Raw genomic sequence first — 25932 nt, 5'->3', positions numbered from 1 at the left:
CAGAAAAAGCCTGAGAAGAGAAAGACAGAAACTAGATAGACAGAGTGAGAGACAGTGACAGAGCTATAAGGAGATGGGTTATTGTTTTGACTTCATTGACTTGCAGCAGGGGTTGATGTGGCTTTAGGAGTAAGGTTGTGTCTGCACTGCTCAGGGACTCTAATTACATAACTGCACTGAGACTGAACCTGCACTAGCTCTCCATGTGGATCCAAACCAGGTGTAATTCTGCTAGCAATAAGGTGTGCAAATATATATTTAATATTTGTTTCTAAAGAAGAACCCCCCCTACAATACTATTAAACTTCTGGCATTGCTCCTACATCATATTTGGATCGATTTTTGTTTTATTGTTTGGCGTTGCTTCCAGCTACAACTGAGCCTGACAGCAGGGACATTTTATACAATCTAAAACATCAGCAGTAAATGTCAAGGTGATGACTCGGCCCCTCAGAATCAAAGTGCAATGGTGTGTTTGTTGACTCAATGCCTTAAACCAACCATCAACAATCATCCTGTTGGAAGTCCAGCGTAACAGAGGCAAGAGTGGACTCAAGAGACCAAAATGCAATGAAGCAACAAGACACGTTCACCGTTAAAATTATTTTCATTATTGATCGATCTTCCAGGCATTATATTTGGATAATTAAATAATAATTTGGCCTATTAAATACCAGATGTCTATCAAAATGCACCAATGCATCTTCAAATTGCTTGTTTTGTCACAAACCTCTAGATATTCAGTTTACAATGGTAAAAAACTGAGAAAAAACAGCAAATCCTCACATTTGAGAAGCCAGAAACAGAGACTTTAACGAAACAATTTTTAAACAATTAATAAACTTTTCAAATGTTAAAATTGCTAATTTATTTTCGATCATTTGACTAATCAAACAATTGACTAATTGTTTCAGCTGAAAAGCGGTAGGACTCAGACAGACACTACTGTAGGTATATGTAAATATTCCAGGCATATTCTCTAGATGCCAATAAAAAAGCATTCTGGGAAATGAAAGAAATCACTACAATGAGTGTAAACAAAGAAATGCTAATTACAGCCCTTTGTTGCAAAATTACATCTAAAACAGTGATAAGTATTGAAGGGTGAGTTTTTCTTTAACTACGTTACTTGTCTGACTCTACTATGCATGTGTCCATTAGTAACCAGGGTTAGCATATATACTACACTGTACAGTCAAAGTCTATGAGTCTGAAACCTGGTCACTATTGATTTCCTTACAGTGGCTCCACTAGAGGCCTACCTAATAGTCATTTAGAGTTGATGGCTTATTGACTGGTAACTCTATAGAGCAGAGCAGAGAGAGTAAGTGGGTGAGTGGATGACAGAGTGAGTGAGTGAGTGAGTCAGTGAGGGGAAGAATAATTGAATAAGTGGAAAGGTAAATAGGTGAGTGAGAACGTTATCGTAGTTATTTGGGTGCGGAAAGGCTGCAGGTGCACAGGTGAGGGTGAGACGAGCTACTTCTAGGGTGACAGAGATATGTGTCAGTATATACAGTAGTACATGTTTATACATATATATGGGTTGATTCTTGTATATGCATGTTGATGTATGTGTGTGTACACTTGTGCGTATCCAGTTTGTAGCATCTATAATATGTTTCTTTAACCAAAATGATGTATGGGTGCCTGCAGACTTGTGAGTGTATATATTTCTGTATGTGTGTGTGCGCATCTGTGCTTTATATTATCTTGGTGTTTGACTGTTAGTAAAATGCATGCCATCATGCATTTTAATAACACCTCAACATTGTAAAGGTGAGCAGCAGTAGCAACAGTAGCAGCATTAGTGAACAGTATATAGAAAAGTGGACAGGCCTCAGAACAGAAGCACTTACCAAAGGACTCTGTGGTTAAAAAGATACAAAGAGAAAAGAAACAGCATAGACATGGCATTACAATCGGACCATTGGTTACACAGAGGACTTGACTTAGTAGAAACACCTTAAAAAAGCACTGGAACGCCCAAAAAGGCAATGTGTATCGATTATCTAGACAGAACTTTGTGCTTAAAAGAATCATAAAATTATTTTGTAATCATCACATAGAAGACACAGAGTTAAAATATTAAATATTTGACATTTTAAGTTGTAACAATTTATTAAATCATTTTAATTAAATATATTTATTTGTAAAATTAAGGTCAAAAAGGGAGTCTAAGCATGGAGCTGAGGGTTTAGCCATAGAATAAAAAATAAAAATGGGGGCAGAAGCAAAGAGGTTATCCATAAAGAAGCCAGAGAGTTGGGTGTCCAATCACAAGAAAGGGATTTTGGTTTCAGAGTTGGTCCCTGGAAGCAGCAGGAGGACTGAGGAGGGAAGGGACTTTGCTGAGAGAAGTTGGGATTTTACACACTACTGTGGCAATAGAAAAGCTAATTGAGTAGTTTGACTGGGAAATTCTTTATTCTTTGTTTTTTTCCAAGTAATTTTTCTTTGAGTCTAACAAATTCTGTCAATGTATTTTCTCAAATAACATGGACACAATGTCTGTGAGTCAATTTCACACCCACAAAAGACACTTTCCATGAAATGAGGAAAAAAAGAAGGTTATTTGTTTGTTTAGTCACAGCAGTGAGCCATCTTAGAGAGTACATTCCCTCAGTGCATGCCACCACCACCTGGGTTTACATTGCAAATTTTGTCAGTAGAGAAGATTTGTTATGACTAGAGAAATGTTGCGCACTGATGCGTGTCGTTACAAATATTTCATAACGTTTGTACCAAGTCAAAAATTAAACCCTTCGTGTGATAGGGATGTGCACGGGGAAGACCTCAGAGAGTTTGGAGAAAAGCGGAGAAAAGTTGGGAGTACGCTGTTTAGGCTTTAAAGAGTTAAGAAAAGTTGGCAACCACACACAGTCAACTCATACCACAGCAGCAGTGAAACACAGCCAGTAACCACAGCAGGAGCAGTGCGAAACAGAAATAAGAAAAGGGGTAAACGAGGGCAAGAATAACAGTAGCTTTGAAGGAACAGAAAATAAAAGGGGGGGAGAAGTAGTAGATATTGAACAAGGGATAGAGCAAATTGGAGGGATAAAACCTTAAGGTGGAAATAAAAGCTTGGGACTGAGGGGAAGGGAAAGACTGGAGAGATAAATGCACTGGTTACCTGAACGGAGCTGCTTGATCCGTCCATTGTTATTGGACGTGTTGACCGGCAGGAAATCCTTGAACCAGGTAATTTCTGGGTCAGGGTTGCCGCTAGCAGCACAGAGCATAGTGGCGGTCCGAGAACGCTCCACCACTTTCAACTGTGGACCCATGTCTATGGTGGGGAAACCAGAGGGCAGCTGGTCCTCTAGAAAGATCAAATACATGAGTCAAACAGAGTTGGAAAAAATAATAAACATTCTACATCGAACTGCCATTCAAAATGTGTTAATTTAAAAGGATTTTAAACAGTATGGGTTTATTTCTTAACAGTATTCAATATATAACAGTGTATGTTGTTACAGTTAGAACACATTTGGATTTTTCTCCTTTAAGAAAAAGCCAGGCTAGCTGTTCCCCCGTTTTCTTGCATGCTAAGGTAAGCTAACAGACTGCTGGCTATCTATCTAGCCTTGTATTGAACAGCCTTGTATTGAACAGATTACATGTAGATTCAATTTAGAGTCAAATATGTTTTGAATTGGCCTTGAGCCCAGAGGCAACACTTTTGAAGAATACAATAGTGAGGTCAAATACTAACGTTTTATTCCATCTGACAAAATATCTCACAAAGACTTTAGGCAACCACTCTTCAAATAAGAATCAAGTGAAAATCAAATACTCTCTGTTCTGCTGAAGTCAGTTAAGGCTGAGCTCAGTCCATGTATTGCACACAACCTTCACCGGAAGCTCATCCCTTTGCATAAATCCAACAGGAAAGTAAAATAAAGATGCATTCACTGGGACTTGAACCCTTTTGGTATGGCAAATCAAATGTGAATTCATAGACATCTGAGGCAATTAGATCAAACATGAAGAGTCGTTCCACTGTGATGAAGGAAATCAAAGGCAGTGGGCCAACTTCATTTAACTAAAATGGGAGATTTCAGGGAGAGGTTGGGAGACAATGCTTAAGGCAGGTAGGATCAAAGACGCCTGCACTCAGTCGACTAGGAATATACTGTATTCAACCTTGGAGTTAAATGGGTTCAGAGCAAATCAGTTTGTAAAAACATTTTTTATTTTTTTTAATTCTTCAAGGCTGTACTTTGAAACTGCAAGGTAAAATGTCAGATTCATGAGTCATCTATAATAAAATTCGTTAAAGATGGACGTGGTGACAAAAGAAAGATGAGCTAGGAGCGTACGTTTCTACGTTGTGTACATATGTTTGTATTTGATCTAGAAGGCAGTCTATTGTAATTTACTTTACCCAGGATCCCTTGTGTCTTCAACCCTCTCAACCAGACAGAGCCTCATTAATGGGAAATCCTAGCACTGAACAACAAGGAGATGCTAATTTTGGTACTAGTCCATCGAAACATAGCTGACGGGTCGCGGGACACTAGTTTTGCAAGTGCGTGTGTGGCCTTTTAACAGCTTCAGTTTCAATCAATCACAACGTCCAACAAATGGAAACATAGACATAATAAACAAAGAGAACAAGATGAGAAGGTGTTTGTGTGTACCAGTGTGTCTGTGTGGGCTGGTGGTGAAAGAGAGCAAAAGTGTAAAAATAATTGATAGATATAGAAAATAAGAATATAGAAAATAGATATAGAAATAATAGATTACAATGAGACGAAGAAAGAGTGACAAAATGGAAAATAGAGAAAGAACAAGGGAAAGAACAAAAGGAAAACAGACAGAAAGGGAGAGAGAGCAAAAGGGACCCATACAGCATAACAATCCTGATTCTCTCTGCTTTCATTATGCAAACGCTTACTTCAAAGCCAGCCTCTCCTAGGCGGGGATAAAGCATTCTATTTCATCTACCTGGGGTGGGACACTGCACCCAACACTGAGGACGTACAGTTAGAAAGCTACTGCCCGAGAACGCAGTACATCTCTCACTGCCCCTTTTCTACAACCACTAACCCATGCTGTTGGTAAAGAAGCCAGTTGTTGTGGATGTGTGGGTAGAGGTGTGCAAGAACCTGCAAACGTAGACCACACACACACACACACACACACACACACACACACACACACACACACACACACATACACACACATTCTACACACAAGCTTTTTTAATTTAAAACTAACAAGGTGTGAACAGATATAAGTGAGTAAGCGTTTGAGAGCTGACTGAATAGCCTGATGTAAATACACACATGTTAACACATGCACATAATCAGCTCCCCACCATCCATCATTGGTACAGGTGTAAGCAACACAAAAGTGTGTTTGGGACAAAGCTGCTCCCGTTTGTGTTTGTGTGTATGTGTGTGTGTGTGTGTGTGTGTATGTGTGTGTGTGTGTGTGTGTGTGTGTGTGTGTGTGTGTGTGTGTGCGCATGCTTCTGAACAGTTAAGTACCCCCTGAGGTCAGAGCAGATGCGTAACCCTACACTTCCTTGTTGATGGAGTCTTCCACACATCCCACTGTTTCATTTGGATGTGCTCCCACTTCAGCGTTTCCACTGTGAGAGACCCAGATAATTTCACAGCTCATTGAAAAGCCCGGTCACACAATCATGGGAACTGCTGTGCGAACACTGTCCTCTTTATATGAGACCCAAAATGAAATTCACACACATTGCTCGCTGGGTTTGTCATCTGTACATCTGGAAGACCGCAGATCAAGTCTGGTCTAACAATCATGGGAACTAAAAGCATGAGCTGGCTGCAGTATCATGAGTTCAAGTGTAATATCTGCATCTGCAAACAAACCTGTTTCTTTCATTCACCCGGGGGATAAAGAGTGCGAGTGATGGATGCAATAAAATTTGTGTCTAGACACATTAGCTAAACTGCTACCTTGTTTATAACCTCTCATCTGATCACCTAAGCGCTTACGTTTCTTGTCCCATCGGACTTCATTTTTGCCATGTTTAAGATCTTATCAAGTACTTTACTGGAGGAAAAAAGAATTTAAGAACTGTCCTTTACTGTCACTTTTAAGAATGGAAATTATTTTTTCTCCGACACACATTCAGATGAATTCAAAAAGACGCACACTCAACTTTAGCCACATCATGAATTATACAGTATTGGACTGTACACTTGACCCTAAAGCATATAATTGCTCTCAAATTCATTACTATTTCAGCCATTGTCAATCGCAACTGTTTACTGGAAGCCAAGATTTCAATTAGCCTGGTTCTAATCCTCAATAATTAAGTCGGCTGACCTTAACACCGGATCCCTCCTGTCTGACAGTCAGTCACTGGAGCTGTGTCTTTACAGAGCCAGGGGAGACAAGCAGACATGATTGACAAGACTCTGTGAGTATTGCAAGAATCTATGTGTGTGTCTTTGTGTGTGTGTGTGTGTATGTGTGTGTGTGTGTGTGAGCGCGCATGTTCTATGCTGACATTAGGATACTGACAGTATATCAGGGGCTATTAGCAGGTCCCAGGTGGCCTCTTATTATCCACAACACAATGACCCCTCAGAGGAGTAGAAAGAGGCTAATCATTACATAAAGACTGACTGTCTTAGATTTAGGATACGTGTGTGTGCGTGTGTGCTTGCCTATACGTGTGTGTGCATGAGTGGTTATGTTCTCAATACACATAAAGATTAGAGGCAAGCAGATAGCTTCCATCAAGCGAGGCAGGGAAAAATCTAAAATAGATACAGGGACCCATAACCGAGAGCACACACAGACACACACACACACACACACACACACACACACACACACACACACACACACACACACACACACACACACACACACACACACACACACACATACACACACACACACACACACACACACACACATACACACAAAGACAACTATGGGAGAGGAAATATTCTGGATGGATGGAGCGGAATAGTACAGAAGATGCGAAGAGTGGTCTGATGTGAATAATTTAAAAGTTGCTGTGTAGTGGACTTAAGAGTACGGAGAGAGTGGAGAGACAAAGAGAAAAAGAGAGAGAGAGAAAAAAAAATTGAACAAAGTGTAAAAAGAAAAGAAAAGAGGTGAGCGAAAGAAAACATAGGAGGGACTAAACTCGGGGAGACAAAAAAACACAGACAAACGAGACGAAGAGAGAAGAGAGTGAAAGGGAAGAACGGCAGACTATGTTATTACCCCAAAGAGAGACAAGAGGGAAAGTGATAGAGAGAGAAAGACGAGATGGTAGAACAATAGGCTTTCCCCACGAGCATGTACTGTAAAGAAAGGCAATGTGATTATCCACCCTTGAGCAGCTTCACTCACCAAGACACTCTTGAGCTTCAGACTACCGGTACATAATGTCCTCTTAATGGACTCCACTAACACTAACATCACTATGTCCATTAATGGATTCTTGCTAACACTCACAAAAGCATCTATCACAGTAGTATACTTGCATATACAGTATATAGACATCTGAGGAAACATGCAACGAGCCTCCACTTCTTCTGCATAAAGAGTTTTTAAATTAGAAGAACATTGAGAAATGTCACATTTTCCATCTTTTTTTAAAGATTATTTAAATTATTTATTATTTTTTTTCTCCCTTTATTAGATAGAGATAGTGGATAGACATGTGAAGGGGGGAGAGAGAGAGATGGGGGATGACACGCACCAAAGGGCCGCAAGTTGGTTTTGAACCCCGGCCGCTGCAGGACTCAGCCAACATGGGGCGAGCACACTTACTCAGTGAACTAAAGGCCACCCCCACAATTTCCATCTTAAAAAGACCTTTGGTGTCAGTTAATAAATCAAATTAATCTAGTTATATACTGTATTCCTTCTGGATGCAATCACTAAGTTACAGGGATGTTATTACATGACTGCTTTGTCAGTTAAGTGATACACAGAAAAACACATTTATGGAATCAGTATTGTATAAAGGAGTCAAGGTATCATGATTAGTAATTTTCTTCAGAGCATGTACAATATTGTGTGTTTGACCGCTTAATTGGAAACTCAGTTTGTTTACACTGACCTCGTAGCACACTTAGTCGGGTGGAGGCAGTGATCTCTCCGCCAGAGTTGGAGGCATGGCATTCATAAATAGCTTCGTCCCTGGGGGTCCTCAGTGGCTGGATTCTTAGGACCGAGCCGGACCCGTCGTCAAACTCTATGACCTGTAATTGAAAAAACACATTAAAGTGGCTTTAATAAATATAACATATTAACAATATAACAATAACAATGTGAAGTGCAAGTTGTTTTTCTTTTTTCAAATAATTGTTCATTTCGTACACTGCGCTGGAACTTTTATTCTTTATTCTGTCTTATTCTGTTTTAGCTGTTTTGTTTGTAATTGCTTTTTAATGTTTTATGTAAAGTACTTTGAACTGCCTTGTTGTTTTCGACCTCTGTACACTATACCTTACCAGATAAAGTTAGTAACTAGCTGGTGAGCATCGCTGAGCATTTAACGGCCACAGTGCCAAATATTTCCCTCAAAAATTGATGGAGACCTAAAACTGAGCTAAAAGAGAGTGAATATTGAACTTATGTTCATTAGGGTGAACAGAAACACACCTTCAAAAATAATACTAATGTTGCTCTCTGTCTGCTGGATGTTTTCACGGGCAACTGTTGACATATCAACTTAAATACCAATGATATGGCAATGTTGTTTTAACAGTTTGTTTTTGCTGCCTACAAAGTGACCCAGAAATCTCTTCATGTTTAAAGGTCCTATATATGCTAATTTTCCATGTTCATGTAGTACCTGTATGATGGGTTTCTACTAGAACATGATTACATGCTTTAATGTTGATAAAAAACATTATTTTACTTATACTGTCTGCTTTATATATGTATATATGTATTCATCTAAGAACCACTCTGTTCTAGCATCTGCCTCTTCAAGCCCCCCTCTTTAAAAATCCCAGTCTGTACTGATTGGTCAGCGTTTCCGGGTCTTCCGCATCGGTGGTCTCAGAGTCTCGGCTGTCATTATAGCCAGGAATGACTCTAATTACACTGCAACAGCACCTTCTACCTGTGTATTTTATATTAAAGCTGTGTCATTACAATCGCACTGAAGTCATTTTATTATTCATATAGCGCCTTAACGTGCTTTATAATAAAAAAAAAAAAAGAGTTGAAAATCTCACTTTTTTACAATATGGGACCTTTACAGAAACCTCCTCTAAATTCATTAAGCTTTAAAATATTGCACTGTGGTACAGATACAGTAGTGGCAGGTTTGTTTACATGTTTAATGAAGCAATGGATCTTAACTGGTGTTGCTGTTAGGTTTTAATTTTACCTTCAACATTGTTTGCAGCTCAATGAAAAACAGTAATGTCGGAGATAAAAAAAAAAGCTTTAAGCCTATTTTTTGTGTGATAAAATCCAATTAAAAGAAATCCCTCAACAACTCCAGACCGGCAGGACAGAAAAGAGTCTAAGGTGATAGCCTATATAGGGTGGATTAAAAATAAAATATTTTTCCGATTGATTTAATCACCAACAGGAAGACACCTGGGAGAAAACCGGACTTATTAAAGTGGAAAAGCACCCTGAGCTCAGGGTGACACTGACTGGGGAGGAGAGAAGCTGGTTCAGCATCTCGATCTTGTGACTTGTGAGGTGCTGAAATAAATCAAAGGTCAGAGCCTGCGGGAAACTAATAAGGCTGATCATATGAGAATTTCATAGACTGTAGCCTAAGGTATTATGACATATGAAAGAGTTGGAGTAGAAAGCATGTCAGACTGTTTTATAATCTTTTGAAGACCAATGAAGATAATCAGGTAAACTGAATTTTTGGCTTTATATACAAACTGGTCATATATGATAGGCTATTTATGTATTCCCGCCCAAAACAAAACACAACACTCATTATTGACATAAATTTCAACTTTCATTGCAATATAGTGCCAACAATACATCTTTCTCACGGCGGGAACTCTGATTTGTTGTCAAAGGAAAAGCGCAGGTATAACTAATAACAAAGGATGACTGCTACATTTAAGCAATTTGACTGCATTCACAATATGGGCTCTGAAACTGGCTAACCTAAATGTAAGGCAGCCATTTAAAGCTTCAACTAAGAATTGTTTTCATTATTAATTAAACTGATGAATATTTTATTGATCACTTGATTAGAAAGTCTTCAAATGTTGTTGTTTTGGTTCACCACCAGTGTAAAACCCAAAGTTTACTAACATGTAGCATACAAAGCAAAGTAAAATAGTCACAATTGTAAAAAGCTGGGACAAAGTAATGACAGTTGTACTTAAATTACTTACAGGAATAGTTCGACATTTTGGTTAACAGGCTCAAAAGGCTGTAATGTGAATGAGCGTTAAGGACCGTTAAGGAGCGTTGAGGAGTTAATTGAGAAGATCGACACTCCTCTTTCTTCAGATTCAGAGTGGTATTGATCTCCTCATCTAATTCTCAGCAAGAAATATAAATAGCCATGTTTCCCCAAATGTCAAACTAGATCTTTAAACAATGGATTGATTATCAGAACAGTTTCCAAATCCTTTTCTTTCTGAAGGCTATACAAATCATTAAACCACAAAGCTGCTCCTAGTTTAAGCTATACCATTACTAATGCCTTGAAAATCTAAATGTCTGCTGTAAGAAAGGTATGAAAAGAAGAGAAAACAACAACAACAACTGACCCCACTGACAAGTCATCCTGCTTTATTCAGACACATCTGTTTTACACAGCTGGTCGGGTTTCACTTGACAGCCTTTCAGCGTGAGAAGAAGTCAGTACAATCAGTGCAAAAAAGAAACAAAGTTACACTTCCTTCATTAGTATCCCATAGTAGCATCATACCTCAAATCTCTGGTTGCTGACTTTTTTGCCTTTCTTGTTCCACACAATCTTGGGTTGTGGATCCCCTGTGGCCTGGCACACAAAGGATGCTACCCCCCCCTGGACTCCTGTTTGATCTTCTGGGGTTCGCGTAAACCTGGGGGGTGCTGTGTGGAAAGATGTACACAAAAGTTAAGTGAAGATCAAACCCCGGATGTTTCTGTTTGTGTCAATGCTCTTTATATCACAACCCTTTATGGTACCATTTGTACTTTACTAACAAGCAGTCACACATACATTTACAAATTAGGCTATCTAATGGAATATTGTGCGATTCTAAATGCACTCAAGCACCAGATTTCCACTTGTTGTACTACTATCATCTGTCATTTACACATGACACATCTGCAACACTTATGGTTGAGACTTCGGTTGTTCTTGCTACAGAAAGAGTGTGTGAAAGAAGAATTCTATGTGGGTGGCTTTGTGACTGTGTGTGCATCTTTTTCCGTGCACGTGTGTGCACGTTTCACCATGTTTTCCCCTCTGTTCCTGAACCACCAAAGAAGCTTAATATTTCTGTGCCATAAAGGATTTATGAAGACTTACTCCTGACATGACCACTAAAGCCCCTCATTCTGGGGACGCCAACAATATCATAACCACAGCCTCCACTGGATTGTGACATCACGACATCAAAAAGATTCGGGACGTCAGTCACGGCACGTCACCGCCAGCTCGCCTAATGGCATTTCAGCCAAACCAGAAAATCCCTACTTAAGGGCTTACCGCCAACCGCCCTGACAAAGGGAGAGAAATTGCTTTTTGCTGTTTAAAAGGAAGGGAGGGAGAAAGCGAGAGAATAGCCGAAGCTTTTCAGAGAAGGAGAGAAAATGAGAGAGAGAGATGTGTGTTGAAAGAGTGGGGAGGACTGAACAGAAGAGCAAGGGAGATAAAGAGAAAGAGTGGAGACAGACAGATGGAGAGCGGAATGGGTAAGAAAGAGAGAGCATGAAAAGCAGAAGAGAGGAAGATGGGCAGGAGGTGTATATGAGAGAGAGGGTGAGATAAAGACAGCGAGCGCGAGAGAGCCAGATGTACTGGCAAACACGGTCCGAGAGCCCCAAGCTGCCCAATCAACTCTACACCTCACTGGCTCACGGCCAAATCGACCTCACTGACTGAATAGAACAGTGTGTGTTTGTGTGTGTGAGAGACAAAGTATGTGTACATTTTTTTATCTGCTTACTTTCATCCCTGCATATATGCTTTATATATATATATATATATATATATATATATATATATTCAAACGCCTTATCAATTAATCAGAAAAATTGTTGTCAGATTGGATAGAATCATCTAGGAATGATATATAACACGTACAGTATGTCATTGAGGCACACGACTTCTACATGCATGTGTGATGCATGAGCGAGTGAGCAAATGTGCTTGTGCTCATCTGAGAGAGGAAGAGTGAGAGAATAAAGAGAGAGGGAAACAGAAAGAATGAGGAGCGGGAGATTCGCTCTCTTAATCCTCTTGCTAATCTCTCCCCCACAAAACAAATGAAAAGTGTAAAGCCAGCAGAGCCATACTAAAAGGCACGGTACTGTAGATCTTTCAATTGCTTTTTTATCTTTCCCCCCTTCTCTTCATCTCTCCAACCCAATCTCTCTCTTCATATATCTCCTGTTTAATTGTCTTATGCTCTCTTTTTCTCATATTTTACCCCTTTATCTTTCATTCTGTCTCCTAATTCTTTGCTACTGAATCATTTCTTTGCCCCCATTCACAGCTGTTCTCCTTGCTGCCTCTTTCATCCTCATCCTTGTTACTCTTTCTCCAATCTCCTCCCTCCATCTCTGGGGTGTTACATAAGTCTTCCTGTCACATTGACTGACTTAATGAGGGAGGGGGGTGCAACCGTATGCTCCAGACTTGTTCTCGCTCTCGCAACTCCTCTTCTCTCTTATTTTTCCTCCTCCCCTCTCTTTATGGGCTCTGATCCTTCCTCTCTTTTCCCTCATCTCCCTTCCCTAAGTCCATCACTTTTTCTTCACATTCATCCTCCCCGTTTGTCTCTTTTCTCTACTCTCATACCACTTCTATGCTCTCTATTTATGTTCCTGACTGTTGTGTCTTTTGCCAAGATCATCAGTTTCTTTATGGTCGTGCTGCTTGGTAGCACTATGCATTGACATTTAGGCCAAGGAAGGTAGGGCTCCAGCTTAAAAGGGCACTTCAATATTTGTAGCACTTTTAGGGGAGGGAAAGGATACCTGAATGTTTATTATTTAATAGATATAAGACGAAAGATAAGATGGACTTGAAAAATTCCCACAAGAACTTGTTTTAGTGGTGTACATGCTTAGGTCGCCAGGTGTTCCTCACAGCCTTTCTCTTTTCCCTCAATATGACCCAATATGGATGTGAGGGGGTTCTTCCGAGTGGGTCCGCTTAAAGAGATTTAGATGGAATTAGTGACAATCTTTCCCCTCTTGGTGTGTGAGTGTGTGTGTGTGGGGTGGATGGAGGGTTGCCTTACATAAAGTTTGCCATACAGTGGGATCTGATCTACACAACAGATGGCAGGGATTACAACATCAGCCCCCCTCTCCGGACCACTTTCGAGTCACAGCTGAAGAAGTGTGATAAACTTTAATTCTAGAATGAAAAATAGTCTTGTGTTTTTGAAAAACAGAAATAAAAAAATGCATTTGGGTAGCACAGAATGATGGCAGCCTAGAATACAAATTTGATCGCATTAATAATATTGACACAATTATAATAATTGTCACAAATATGTCATCAGATATAGGTTAAATCTGGACTGATGACAGTATGATATGCTTCTCCTCAAACCCATTTGTTTGTATTTATTTAGTAAACCGTGACAATTCATCATAATTTCTGGATAAAATCCCCTTAAATGAACCTGCAATCGTGATGGGGCTATGCACTCGAGTACAAGAAAAGACAAATAGCAAGATTAAATGAAGCTAATGACACTTTGTAGGAGGCTACAGGGACATACTGTAGCTGGCAGATGCTGTCTTAACCTAGAGGGACACAGCGAGAGAGATCGAGTTTTGTAAGAACAGATGCTAGCAAAAACCTTCAGGGAGTATGATTTACAAATATAGCGTATTAAGATTGAAAAATTCTGTACATTTAAGAATGGAAAGTACATATCTGGGGGGGAAAACAGATGAAACTAAGCACAAAAGATGCACATCTCAGTTTATAAAGTTTTAAAAGTGTAAATAAGGGCCCCCCATATGTTTTTATGACAGAGAAATGTATTAATATGTGTTGAGCAACACACAGTGAGTGGAATGTGTTATGTCCTCTGGATCCCAATTTAGATTCATAAGATGTAAGAAAAATAATTTTGGGTTTTTAAATTATTTGATTTGAACTGTTCTGTTCTCTGACCATAAATGTGAGAAATAAAAATAAAACAGGATGTGTGAAATGTATCCTGGGATGCACTGTGCCAAGTGATCGGGACTCCCACAGTTTTTTTTCCAAAACTCTGCAAAACGTTGCAATTTCTATACACTAAGGCCTCATCTTGTGTGCTCTCAATCACTAATCTAATCTGATGTGAAAAAGCATAAAGCAGACAGGCCTATCCCAACAAAGCAAATCAACAAAAAGCAACTCAGCAGCACAAAATTAACTCACACTGTCCAATACTGCAGTTTTCAAAGTCACAAATTGAAAAGGAAAAGCTCTGAGATGCTGGCTTACCAAGGGAGTATAAAATAACAGATACAAATATAGAATGACTGAGCTTTAGTATAGTTTAGGCTAAAAGAAGGAGAGGTTCATGGCAACTAATTCTGTGTTTGAGCTTATTACTTGGTTTATTTCTGCTCTGATGTTGGGAATAAATGGCAATTGACCTTCTTGATCAGGTAGCTATCAGACACATTCATATATGATCCTGGGTGTTACTAAGTCTGTGTGGACATGTGTGTATGTGCATGAATAGCTTTTGTGAGCATTTGTGTCTATGTGTTGGAAGTTTTGATAACATCTGAAAAGGCTGTTTCAGATGTTGGTACAACTTGCCAAGCATCTGTGCCTTCGCCTCTGTGTGTGTGTGTGTGTGTGGTGGGCGGTAAGCTGATGACTCCAAATGAGAACTGAGTCAGGCTTGTCAGACAAGTTGAGGAACGAGGCCAATATCAGGGCGAGAGCCAGGGCCATGATAGTAAGCCTCGAGAGTGGGTGGGCAGCTGGCCAGAACCATAACTTAAAACACATTAACATCAAACCGACACATTAAGAACAAATTATCAGCTGCTCGCTTTCGTCCTGGAAAGGAAATTGGATTGCCGGGGCCAATAAACACAGAGAGACAGCTATCATCCTTCTGCAGCACACATAAGTGTTAATTGGAAAACATTAGGTAGAATAGGCCATTTCAACATAGAAAATTTAATTTTACACAATTGCTGTTAACTTTTGATACCATTTCACACTTAAGATAAAATGTTAATTCAAGTTGCATAAAGTTTAAGTGTCCATCTGTGTCAGTTTCTCAACCCAATCTGGTTGTGCTTATGCCTTATCACTTCTCTGTATGAATAACAGATGAGCAGTTGTTCGGACAACTTCCTGCTGACAACAGTTACCACAAATCACTTTAACAACATCACTTTTACAATGATGCAATAGCAAAAGACTAAAATGCACTTTTAGTGCCGATAGTAATGCATGTCCAATTAGCGTGCCACTTACCCAAGATAGCTGTCTAGTGCCGAGTTAATCAGGGTTAATTTGTTAGAAACACAAGGGGATGAATTAATCAAACGGGGTCTTCTTTTATACACAGATCATTAGAAACACACGGGCTACCCACTGGGTACACAACTTTACTGGGTCAGGGCTGGCTTCCCATGAAGATGAACAGAGGGTTTTCTCAGTGCTGGTCACAGTCTATTACTCACAGACCACTGCACTGCTAAGTTAGAGCTAAGCTGATGTTTTCCAGGCCTCTTCACAGACGGGTGCACCTGCTAAGCTAATGCTAAGCTAACGCTGGTCAGATCCTGTTACTCACGGATAGGCGCACAGCTATGCTAGAAGCTACTACCCTCACTGCTCCAGGCCAGCAATGCAGCACACTAAGAAGCTTCGGCAGCAGAACTGCTTCATTCTCTTTCTCATCAATGTGGTGATGCCCTTCTCTCAGCCTTACATGATTGACGTTTATAGAAAACAATTGAGAACTTATTGAGGGAGTCCAAAGGGTCACCGTGTATGAGATTACATTCTGTGCCCTCTACCCAGACTATTAACAGTAGGCTACTTCTAAAGCGGGCACTGGCAATAATCAGTTAAAATATATAACGTAGCTGTTATTGGCATTTTAATTTTGTGTATATAACTTCTGAAAATGTTTGTGATGTGACCCATTTCTGTCACCTTCTATGGAGAGATATTTGCACTGGAGTTGATGGAAAGAGGTCGTCAATCATTTAAATAAGCCTTTTTATTTTAAGGTTTAATGTTATGTTCGGGATGAGCATAAGATGACACATCAACATCAGAGCCGGATTTCAATGTAACAAATGATTCCAGAAAATAAACCATAAATTATTTAGATAATCACTAATATTAGTTGTGTTGATGAGTGGCATGTTAATTATATTAAAAGGAAATGAAAAGACAATTTAAGTGTGATAAGAGTTAGGCTTTTTTGTTGTATTCTTTACTCAACATCACTGTAGATCTTTCTACTGTTTTAAAATGAAAAAAAAACTCTATAACCATGTTACCCTCCCAATGCCTCGAGGGTAAAAAAATGACCCATTTATTAGTTTAACAGCAGAGGAAACCTCTTACATTTTAAATCTTTTCTCAGTATGAAATTTCATGACATTTCCCGGCTTGACCAGAACTTTAGAAAAAGTGAATCCTTTGCATCCTCTTTAATATAAAAGCTGTATATCATGAGGGAACAACTAATACAATCTATCTTAATTTTTAAAGAAACAGAGACCATTTCACACGCCTTTCTCTCATCAGGCCTGGATTACTGCAACAGCCTTATACTTGCCTAAACAAAAAATCTATTGATCAACTCCAGACTCCACAGAGCAAGGCTTTTAACCAGAACCAAGAGACGTGATCACATTACTCCTGGTTTAACCCTTTTACACTGGCTCCCAATGCTTTAGAATAGATTTTAAGATTTTACTGATTACTTTAAAGGCTCTTCATGGCCTCTCTCGCGGCCATACCTCTTAGTACCGTATGCACCGATATGTACTTTGAGATCCTCAAGCAGAGGTCTTGAAAATACATTAAAAACTTACACAAATACAATAAAAAGGTTGGCTGAGTCAGAGATGTCCTTTAAGTCCCTTCTTAAACCATACTTTTATCTGAGAGCCTTTCCTGATTTGACTTGAGTTTAAATTTCCTTGAACAGTATTTTATTTTCTTTAAAAATGTTTTCCCTGCACTGTATTGATTTTTAGACACCAAATTTTCTTTTAAAATCTGTTGATTTAATGACTTGTGTGTTTTTTTTCGCTTTGTGAAGCACGTTGTAAAGTGAATTTAGAAAAGTGCTCTATAAATGTCATCATTATGATTAATAATACATATTATCTTTGGGTCTTCTCCTGCATCTTTAGACTTCAGCCAATATCTAATTTCTTTCCAGGATTTATTCTTAGCTAAACTAAGGGGAGGACCTAACAAAAACACAACAGCAGAAACAGAGCTTGCAGGTCACCAACAAGAAACACACAAACAGACACACAAGCGCACACAAACAAACTGAAGACAATGACAGAGAGACAGACACGAGACACACAGGACCGAACAGATGCACAGACAGCAGCAAAGGGGCAAAAATAAAAGTCTACAACATGGACTTCAAGGACTCAGCCAGGCTGAGCCAAGAGTCTAGAGTCCTTGCCTCTCCATTTATATGGGCCTTATAGCTCCATAAACACAATGTCCAGAAAGGAAAGGGTCCATGTTTGAGTAGACAGATTGTGAGGTGGTTTCCAACGTGTTGCAATCATTTTCTTAGCCGCTGTAAGTCCAGCAAACACAGCATGTTTCTGAAGTTTAGAGAGCTTAAGGGCTGCCTAATCACTCAGGATCAAAACACAGGTGGTAACAGGTACAGAAACATTAATCAAGGCAGATATTTTGGATGCACAATCAAGTGCCTATGTTGTTATATGCAAGGGAACCTTTCAAAGTATCTGTAATTGTGGTCTATGCATGTAAAAACTGCCATGATATGCAATTAAATGGTAGAAAAAAATGCATAAATGATCTCTTAAGACCAGTGTAACACTGCTGGCCTCTTGGTCCTTTGATCATCACTTGAGAGTCCATAGGGGAAATGACGATAGCAGATGTTGCCATTTTATACTGTGGCTACGGGCAATAATGTCAACCAGGATCTTGCCTTTTCTTTGCAATTTCAGTGAGTCAGTAATACCAATCAATCACAGAAAATAAACACAATCCATCTAAGAAAATAACGCTTGATTATGTTTAACACCCTAACTAATCCCCCGGGGCAGAAATCTTTAACTTCTGGGACCCTGCCTCTTCATCTTATGCCAGTAAATTCTGACAGTGCCTCATCCATGAGCAACAAGGATCCATAAAGCTTGGAAGAAACTAAATACTTATTGGAATCTAATCTTTTGTCTACTCTAAGCACTACACATGCTTACATAGATTACCATATGAAACAGAAAACTACAAACATACTTACAGAGACGCACACACATGCATGTGACACGAAACATAAAGCCTTGCAGTATGCCTGAACTCACAAATCGTTAAATGTATAACAGCTTCTCTGTCTTCTTATGTTATTGCCAAAGTCTTGAGCAGGTTTATTTACATGGCTCAAAATGCATTAGAATCTGTGCAGCATTTCAAACCATGAAATGCATCGTTAGCAAGTATGGTATCTTTTCAAAATATATCAAATATATCAAATATGAAAATTAAAAAAACATGTGTGTAGCTTTGTGTGCAGGTCTAAGGCCTGTTACAGGGTACCTTGCACAATTTCATTGGCCCAAGCTAAAACTAATTAACGTAGAGGTTTGGGATTTTGTTTTGGAAATGATAAATCAGCTGATATAATATGAAAGTCAAACCAAAACTGAAAACAAAATGAAATGAAAAACTGGACTCATTAAATTCACAAAAAACAAGCCTGCCACATGTTATGGTTGAACATGTTAATTTTGTTAGAAACCTTTTTTATAGAAACCTACACCTTTGAACCTGAGTGAAAGCTGAATGAAATATTTGCAGGTAACCAAAGAAGGCTCCTGTCCAAGCATTTGGTGTTCAGTTCCTCGCTCAAGGGCTTCCAAAGTAAGCAAAAGTAGCGCTGCTGTCACTGTGGAAGATTGACCCAACCACCTTTTAGAGTCCAGTCAACCTCAAGGCAATGGGAATGCTGGCAATATGGTTGAATATTGACAGGTCAATCAGTCACTACACAAGTTCTCTTTGCAATGTAATAGTCAGGCCTAATATGTAATGTGTGAAAATGTCATATTTTCAGTAGCTGAGAAAAATTGTTCTTTTAATTATGTGTTTTTTCAAGCTTTGTGGAAAAATGCACAGCTGTTATAACATAAATGATGTAATGCAAACTGAGACTAAAGAGTTTCACATTACCAAGAGCCTCCCTAGAGAGAATACTAAACCAGTCTTGCTAGCATTCAAAATGTACAGACTGCTAACCAAACCACTGGGTTCTCACTCAGAATTGCCTCCTTACTGTAGCCTTTGAAAAAAGAGCATTTTCCTTCTGTAGAAGCGAGCGCACACACACACACACACACACACACACACCTACACACACACACACACACACGCGCAAGAGGAAGAACGACAGCTTGTTGGTTTTGGGGCAAGTGAGGGTCAGCAGAAATAACCCTGTTGCATCGTTTCCCGTCACCCTGAATGACATGTGGCTATGTGCAGTTTCTCACACAGGGCATCTCCCTGCGTACATGGAGCAGTGCAGCAGTGGCCCAGTTCGTGACGGGATCAGGGCATTACTCTTAATCCACCAGATAGATGTTACGGGCATGCACGCGTGCACAAATACACAATGTGAAACAAAAATGGGGGCGAGAGAGAGGCGGGGAGAAAGAGGGAGTAAAAGAGGAATTTTAAAAAGACATGCTTTTTAAGACAACCAATGCTCAGTGCACTTGCTTGTGTTGTTACACCAGTGCTTGTGTGCAGAATGCACATATGGTGCCGTGTCAAGCAAGATTTCCAACTATGCACATGGGATATTGTGAAGCAAACATGTGGTGATTGTGTCAAAGTTGAATAAAAATGATGCCTCTGTCCAGACATAGAGATGGAAATTAAAATGTTTGTAAAACCCAATTCATTTGACACTAAGTTTAAATGAAGATTAGCACCAGTGAAAGCTATTTTTCAGAGTGCATTTAACATTTGAAAACATGTACATGTAGACACGTGACGAGCAACGAAGATGACTGTGTCAAGAAGCTTCTGTCTACATTTTCAACATTCAAATCTCTGAGTCCCCACTGTTGATATTAAAAGAGACATTGTACATTATATACAATGAGATAAAAAGAGAAAAGAAAAATATAGACAGAGGAGACAAAGAATGCATCCTTTCCACCCTCTATGTATGAGCTGCTCCCCTAACTGCCAAAGTGGAAGCCTGGGAGCATCATCGTTTTGATGGATGACTGGCCCTTTACTGGCCGACCCTGGAACTAACACAAGGGACAAGAGGGCAGGAGGCTGAAAGGAAAACAAGAGTGGTTTGTGAATGTGTGCGCTTTGCCGGGCTCTGTGTGACCGTGTACTTTCAAAACATTGCAGGACTGGGATGGCTGACTCAAGCCTTTACTTGTGTATTGAGAGGTGATGATATATGTTCAGCATCGTGCAACCACAAGCTTGGAGCTACGCTGCGTTTTGTTCCAAAAGAAATGACTACTGAAAAGGCTGCATGTTTTATCTGTTTAACAAGCCTGATAAATTGGCAGAGAAGTCATGCCTGACCAAAACCTTTGCTTATACACCCACACTAAGTATGTTAACATGCACATTAGTAAGTACACTAGAAGATGAGACAAAAGTGAAAGAAGTCACAGAAAACGTGAAAACATTAGAATCCCATATAAAGGAGGTGTCTCTATTGGGGTAAATTAAATGAGTGATTATTTGCATGCTTTTACTGGTTTTGGTGTAATGAAAATACTTTATTTTTTTTATGTATTTCTTTCTCTACTGTAATACAGTCACTTTACCAAGTCACACCTGAGATACCCAGAGATGAATTACCAAGTGACTTTATAAGTTCCATGTAATATTCCAAATATGATTAAAACTGGGGCTAAGACAATTAACCCATTAATCAATTGAAAGATAATGTAACTATTCTGATGATCTATTGATTGTTTGTAATTTATTAATATTTTTAAAGGCTCTTGGAAAAGGAAATGGACATGTTTCAAGTTTTTCTAATAGTTTATGGATCACTAAATAATAGAGAAATAATCGACAGATTAATCAATAACAAAAATAATAAATTGCGGCCTTAATTAAAACCAGGATACAACTCATAACAAGAATATTAATGTGCATGTCCCTGGGAAATACATTGGACTAGACACAATCAGGAATGAGCCACACGCACACGCACACAAGCACACACACACACAATGAACACAATTGCACAAGCAGTGGAAAAAATGATCTGATTTGCCATATGTGGTCTGACTATCCATGCCAAATAATACTGGGATGGACAAAAACAGCTGGCCTCATATCAAACCTACCCAGCACACATTCATACACACACTCACACTCACACACACACACGCACGCAGACACACACACACACACAAACACACACACACACATATAGTAGGGACGTGATATTGGGAGTGGGGTGGTTGTAAGAGAAATGCACGTGTACACATGTGTTCGTGTACATGTACATTCAAAAGATATGTACTGCATATATCATATCAACTGTTTCTCTCTATATCTGTGAGTAAGTGTGTGTAAGAATAAGAGTATATGGTCTGAGTGTGAAAGGACTCACAGTCGGCATCAGCGAGGAAAAGGAAGCTGAGGAGGAGCAGGCCTGGACTGGCAGAGTGCATCATGGGATATGTCGACACATGCATGCTGTATCCACCGTGAGCTCACTGCCTCACTGTATGACAAGATGATAGAAACAGGCCCTCACAACCTGGAGAGAGAAAGAATGGATGTAAAAAAGAAATGCATTTGACTTTCAGAGAGCTTCAGATATTATAAATTCTGCGAACATACAAGGCTGGAAACAACATCATGCAAACACACACACACACACACACACACACACACACACACACACACACACACACACACACACACACACACAAACGCACACACACACAAATACACACTTGAAGTGTGTAAGTTGGCTCTAGGCCTTACACTTCAGTTATGCAGCTGCCTCTACTCTTCTTGCTTCATTAGGACCATCCACTCATTGCCAGAGGTGTGTTTTGGTTGGTGTGTGTGCATGTGTGTGTGTTTGTGTGCATGTGCATTTGAGAGAGTTCACAAAGTAGCTGATGAATTTCAGCTTGAAGCAAACATTTAGCATTAAAACATCAGTTCGCTTCTAATTTTTTATCTCCCAAGTAAGCAGATTTTATACTGCTCTACTTTTTACCTATTGCACAACAAAGCAGACTCACACTTTTTAATGATTGCTAAGACACTTTTTTCAATACTTTTAACGATTTTCCTAAACACTTAACAGACCAACACACTTACAACTTATAACTTGGAAAACTGTTAACTTTATGCTTAAAATCCCACATTGTAAACTAAACTTTAACACTAACTTTCAAAATACAATAATACACTAACACAATACACTGTCTACCAAAACACTGCAAACATGTCTCAAAATCACATAATAATTGTTCTCTTGTTAAAATTGTTCAAAATAATGTTCTCTCCCAACATTTAGACAGTTGAATGGCATTTTGACACAAAATCATCCCAAATAGGTCTTCTGTTTCCTGTGTGTACTACTGTAATATCAAAATCTGCTTTGGCCAGGTCTGAGTAAACAAACAAGGAATGGGACTTTGATTACTCTAATTCTTGCTGTCAAAGTACAACACTCACTTACTGTAACATATACAGAATACTCTAATAAAGATGGTCATGTAATTGAAAAAACTGCAACAGCTGAGTATGTTTCCTAAGTAGATGGGAATCCGATGTGATTGATAAACAAAACATTTCTTCAATCAGCTGTTTCTCTCCTTTACAATGGGTTACTGTAAAATGCAGGAGATATAGTTGTGTTTCAATTTACAATATGAACAGCTGTCCACTTTGACTTTAGCCTAAGATAGGTTTAAAACACAATGTCATCTGTTCTGACATCCAGCGTGAAAGCATTTTCAAATGTGTCAGTTAAAATTCATTGTTGTGGTCTTGGTTGAGCTTGTTTGTAAAAGATGTTAGAGCGTTTTAAATTGTGTGTAACTGTGTGCATTTTGTGTCAAAGCAACAAGAAATATGTTAATTGTATAGCCTACACAAACAGCTATTGTGCTAACTGCGTTAAGAGTTTAGGAAAGTTGTTAAAAGTATTGAAAAAATTGTCATAGCAATCATTAAAAACTAATACCAGATTTCTTCCAATATTCATCAAATCTGCATGATTTTGTATTGATGAAAATAAATAAATGGCTTTAACATGAACGGGTGGAACGATGGAGCAAGGGATTGATGGGGATATTAAAGTGGGAGGAGACTGATCTGCTGGCTACATTGCACACATTGTTGGGTCAACATACAACTCAGTGTCTCTATCCTTACATCACTCCTTTCCTTAGACTCCCTCTGTCTCCTTTTTTATCTTTTGCACACTTGTTACTTTCACTTCTTTGCAGTGTCCTTTCTCATTGACTCCCCTTTCCCTTCCTTCTTATTCATCTTGTCTTTTACTATTTACAATCACTGTCCACCAAGCATTTTTCCTTCTTCTTCCCATCAGTCAGATTTTCACTCCCTCTATGTCCCTCTGTCTGTCTCTCTGTCTGTCTCTTTGCCATCTGCAGTGCCTGGTGTGAGAGTCTAACGTTAGAAGAAATTTCCTAACTTGAATCACATGGCATACTGAGAAATGGTAGATTATTGCTGCTGTCCAGAAACTGACAGTGTTACATGAGAGATGCTGAAATTGAGCAGAGGCAAAAGAGGCAAGGCAGCTTTACTTGCGTAGCACATTTCAGCAGCAAGGCAATTCCAAGTGCTTTACATAAAACATTAAAAAGCAGTTAAAAACAGAAACATATGTTGAAGAGAATATAGAAACAGCTAAAAAGCGAGAGATATGATGCTTTTTTATAGCATGCATTTTACATTAATGAATTTGCAGGCTTGCACTGATTTTGCATAAGGACTAGCTCCTGGATACTGTATGTGCATGCTTGTGTATATTACTGTTTTTAGCATGCACCAATGTTGAATTGCTTAAAAAAAATATAAGCGTGTGTCTGTGTCTGTGTGTATGTGCATGCTTGCAGCTGTGTGTTCCTGTTGGTGCATGTGCTTGTGGGCTTTCCAAAACTGGACAGAGTAATCAGCAACGGTAGCAGCAGTCGTAATCCCCTCCACTTCTGAACAAGTCATCTGATTAAAAAAAGACAACGGGGGCAGGGGTAGAAGAACACTGAAACCCAGAGCTCTTGGCATCCCTGCAGCCAAAGCAGCAAAGAACTAACACACACTGGATTTTCCACTTGGTTTGGTCTGAAACAATTGCTTTGAGATAACCTAGATCTCTCACTGCACAAATGAGGTCCTCTGCACTAAATCACAATGTACAATACTACAGTAGATATGGGAACTCTATACCGTATGAAAAGGCATATTATTCAAGTACCTTGTGCTTGAACCGACAACCCATATTGTATTTAGTTTTGGATGTTATCTCTATGTTTAATTTGAATTTAATGTTCAGAGAATATTGCTCTTACTTTAGTGGTATTTCACAAGTTATTCTTTGTTAACTGGTGTTTTAACCAATTTATTTACTTTTTAGAAAAAACTTACCACCAAAGCTTCTAAATACTGTACTGTATATTTTACTCTAATCTTAATACAAAAAACATACTGGCAATAGACTCTGTTCTCAACAGAGCCTTCATACACATTTCTTCTTCTTTTTTTTTTTTTTTAAAGATGATCACTGTTAAAAAAAGCAATGTGTCTTGGTATGTGTCTGTGTGTGGGCCACTAATCACTTTGGCTGATTCAATGTCACTGGAAAAGCCTGCATTATTTAGTATCTCACTTCACAGCATGCCACGTTAATTAAAGAGCTAAGATAACAGGGAGAGGCAGATGAAAAGAGAGAGAAAGAGATGAGAAAAAGTTGTGTGGAGGGGGAAGAAATAAAGTAGAGTGGTAAACAGAGCTATGAAACCGAGAAGAAAAGAGATGCGGGATGGAAAGAAGACAAAAGACAAGCACAGACACAGACACACAGACAAACAGACACACACACACACACAAAGACACGTACACACACCCAGGTACCAGATTGTAATCTGGGTGGCTGTTGTTGCTAGTATTACCGAGAGCCTAACGGGAAGCCTCCCTTGGTGCCAGAGCCTCTGCTGCTGCTGTGGATAACACAGTCTGCTCTAAGCCATTCACTTACATTAGTCCCTATCACTCAATTATACACCGTCTGTTTGGCAGGGCCTGCAGCGATCAGTCACACTTATATCTGGGATAGCTTCTTCTCCAAAGACTGACTCAAAGAGTGACAGACTGGCTTATGTTTTTTCACAGGACAGACAGTAGCATGAGGAGGGGAAGAACATGAGGAAAGGGAGGAGAGAACAGAGGAAGAGGAGGACTTTAGAGAGACAGGAAAGTTGGAATGTAAGATTTAAATACATTTTTGTTGTGGTTTGGGGTTTTTGTTGGGTTTGTTTTCCCGTTTCTGCCTCCTTGTGAATGTCTCAGTGTTTTCCCAG

General features: G+C 39.3%; 1 protein-coding gene across 31 annotated transcripts in view; it reads right to left on the bottom strand.

Annotated features, from left to right (window-relative positions):
• Positions 1–25932, bottom strand: part of ptprdb (protein tyrosine phosphatase receptor type Db) — a 141481-nt gene that overhangs the window by 43270 nt on the left and 72279 nt on the right. For 18 of the 31 annotated variants that reach the window (XM_034887313.1, XM_034887353.1, XM_034887150.1 and 15 more), the window contains exons 6-9: positions 21975–22124; positions 10880–11025; positions 8072–8213; positions 3137–3325 (exon numbers count right to left, since the gene is read on the bottom strand). In XM_034887313.1, the coding sequence (XP_034743204.1) occupies positions 3137–3325; positions 8072–8213; positions 10880–11025; positions 21975–22059 (562 nt within the window). In that variant the 5' untranslated portion in view covers positions 22060–22124. Of the gene's footprint in view, positions 1–1859; positions 1869–3136; positions 3326–8071; positions 8214–10879; positions 11026–21974; positions 22125–25932 lie in introns of all 31 variants that reach the window. The other 13 variants (XM_034887305.1, XM_034887132.1, XM_034887184.1 and 10 more) reach the window with 1 other exon arrangement.

This window comes from Etheostoma cragini, chromosome 2 (assembly GCF_013103735.1).
Source record: "Etheostoma cragini isolate CJK2018 chromosome 2, CSU_Ecrag_1.0, whole genome shotgun sequence".
NCBI classification, from domain to species: domain Eukaryota; kingdom Metazoa; phylum Chordata; class Actinopteri; order Perciformes; family Percidae; genus Etheostoma; species Etheostoma cragini.
Note: the sequence above shows the minus strand (reverse complement) of the source record. Positions and strands in the feature narration are given on the sequence as shown.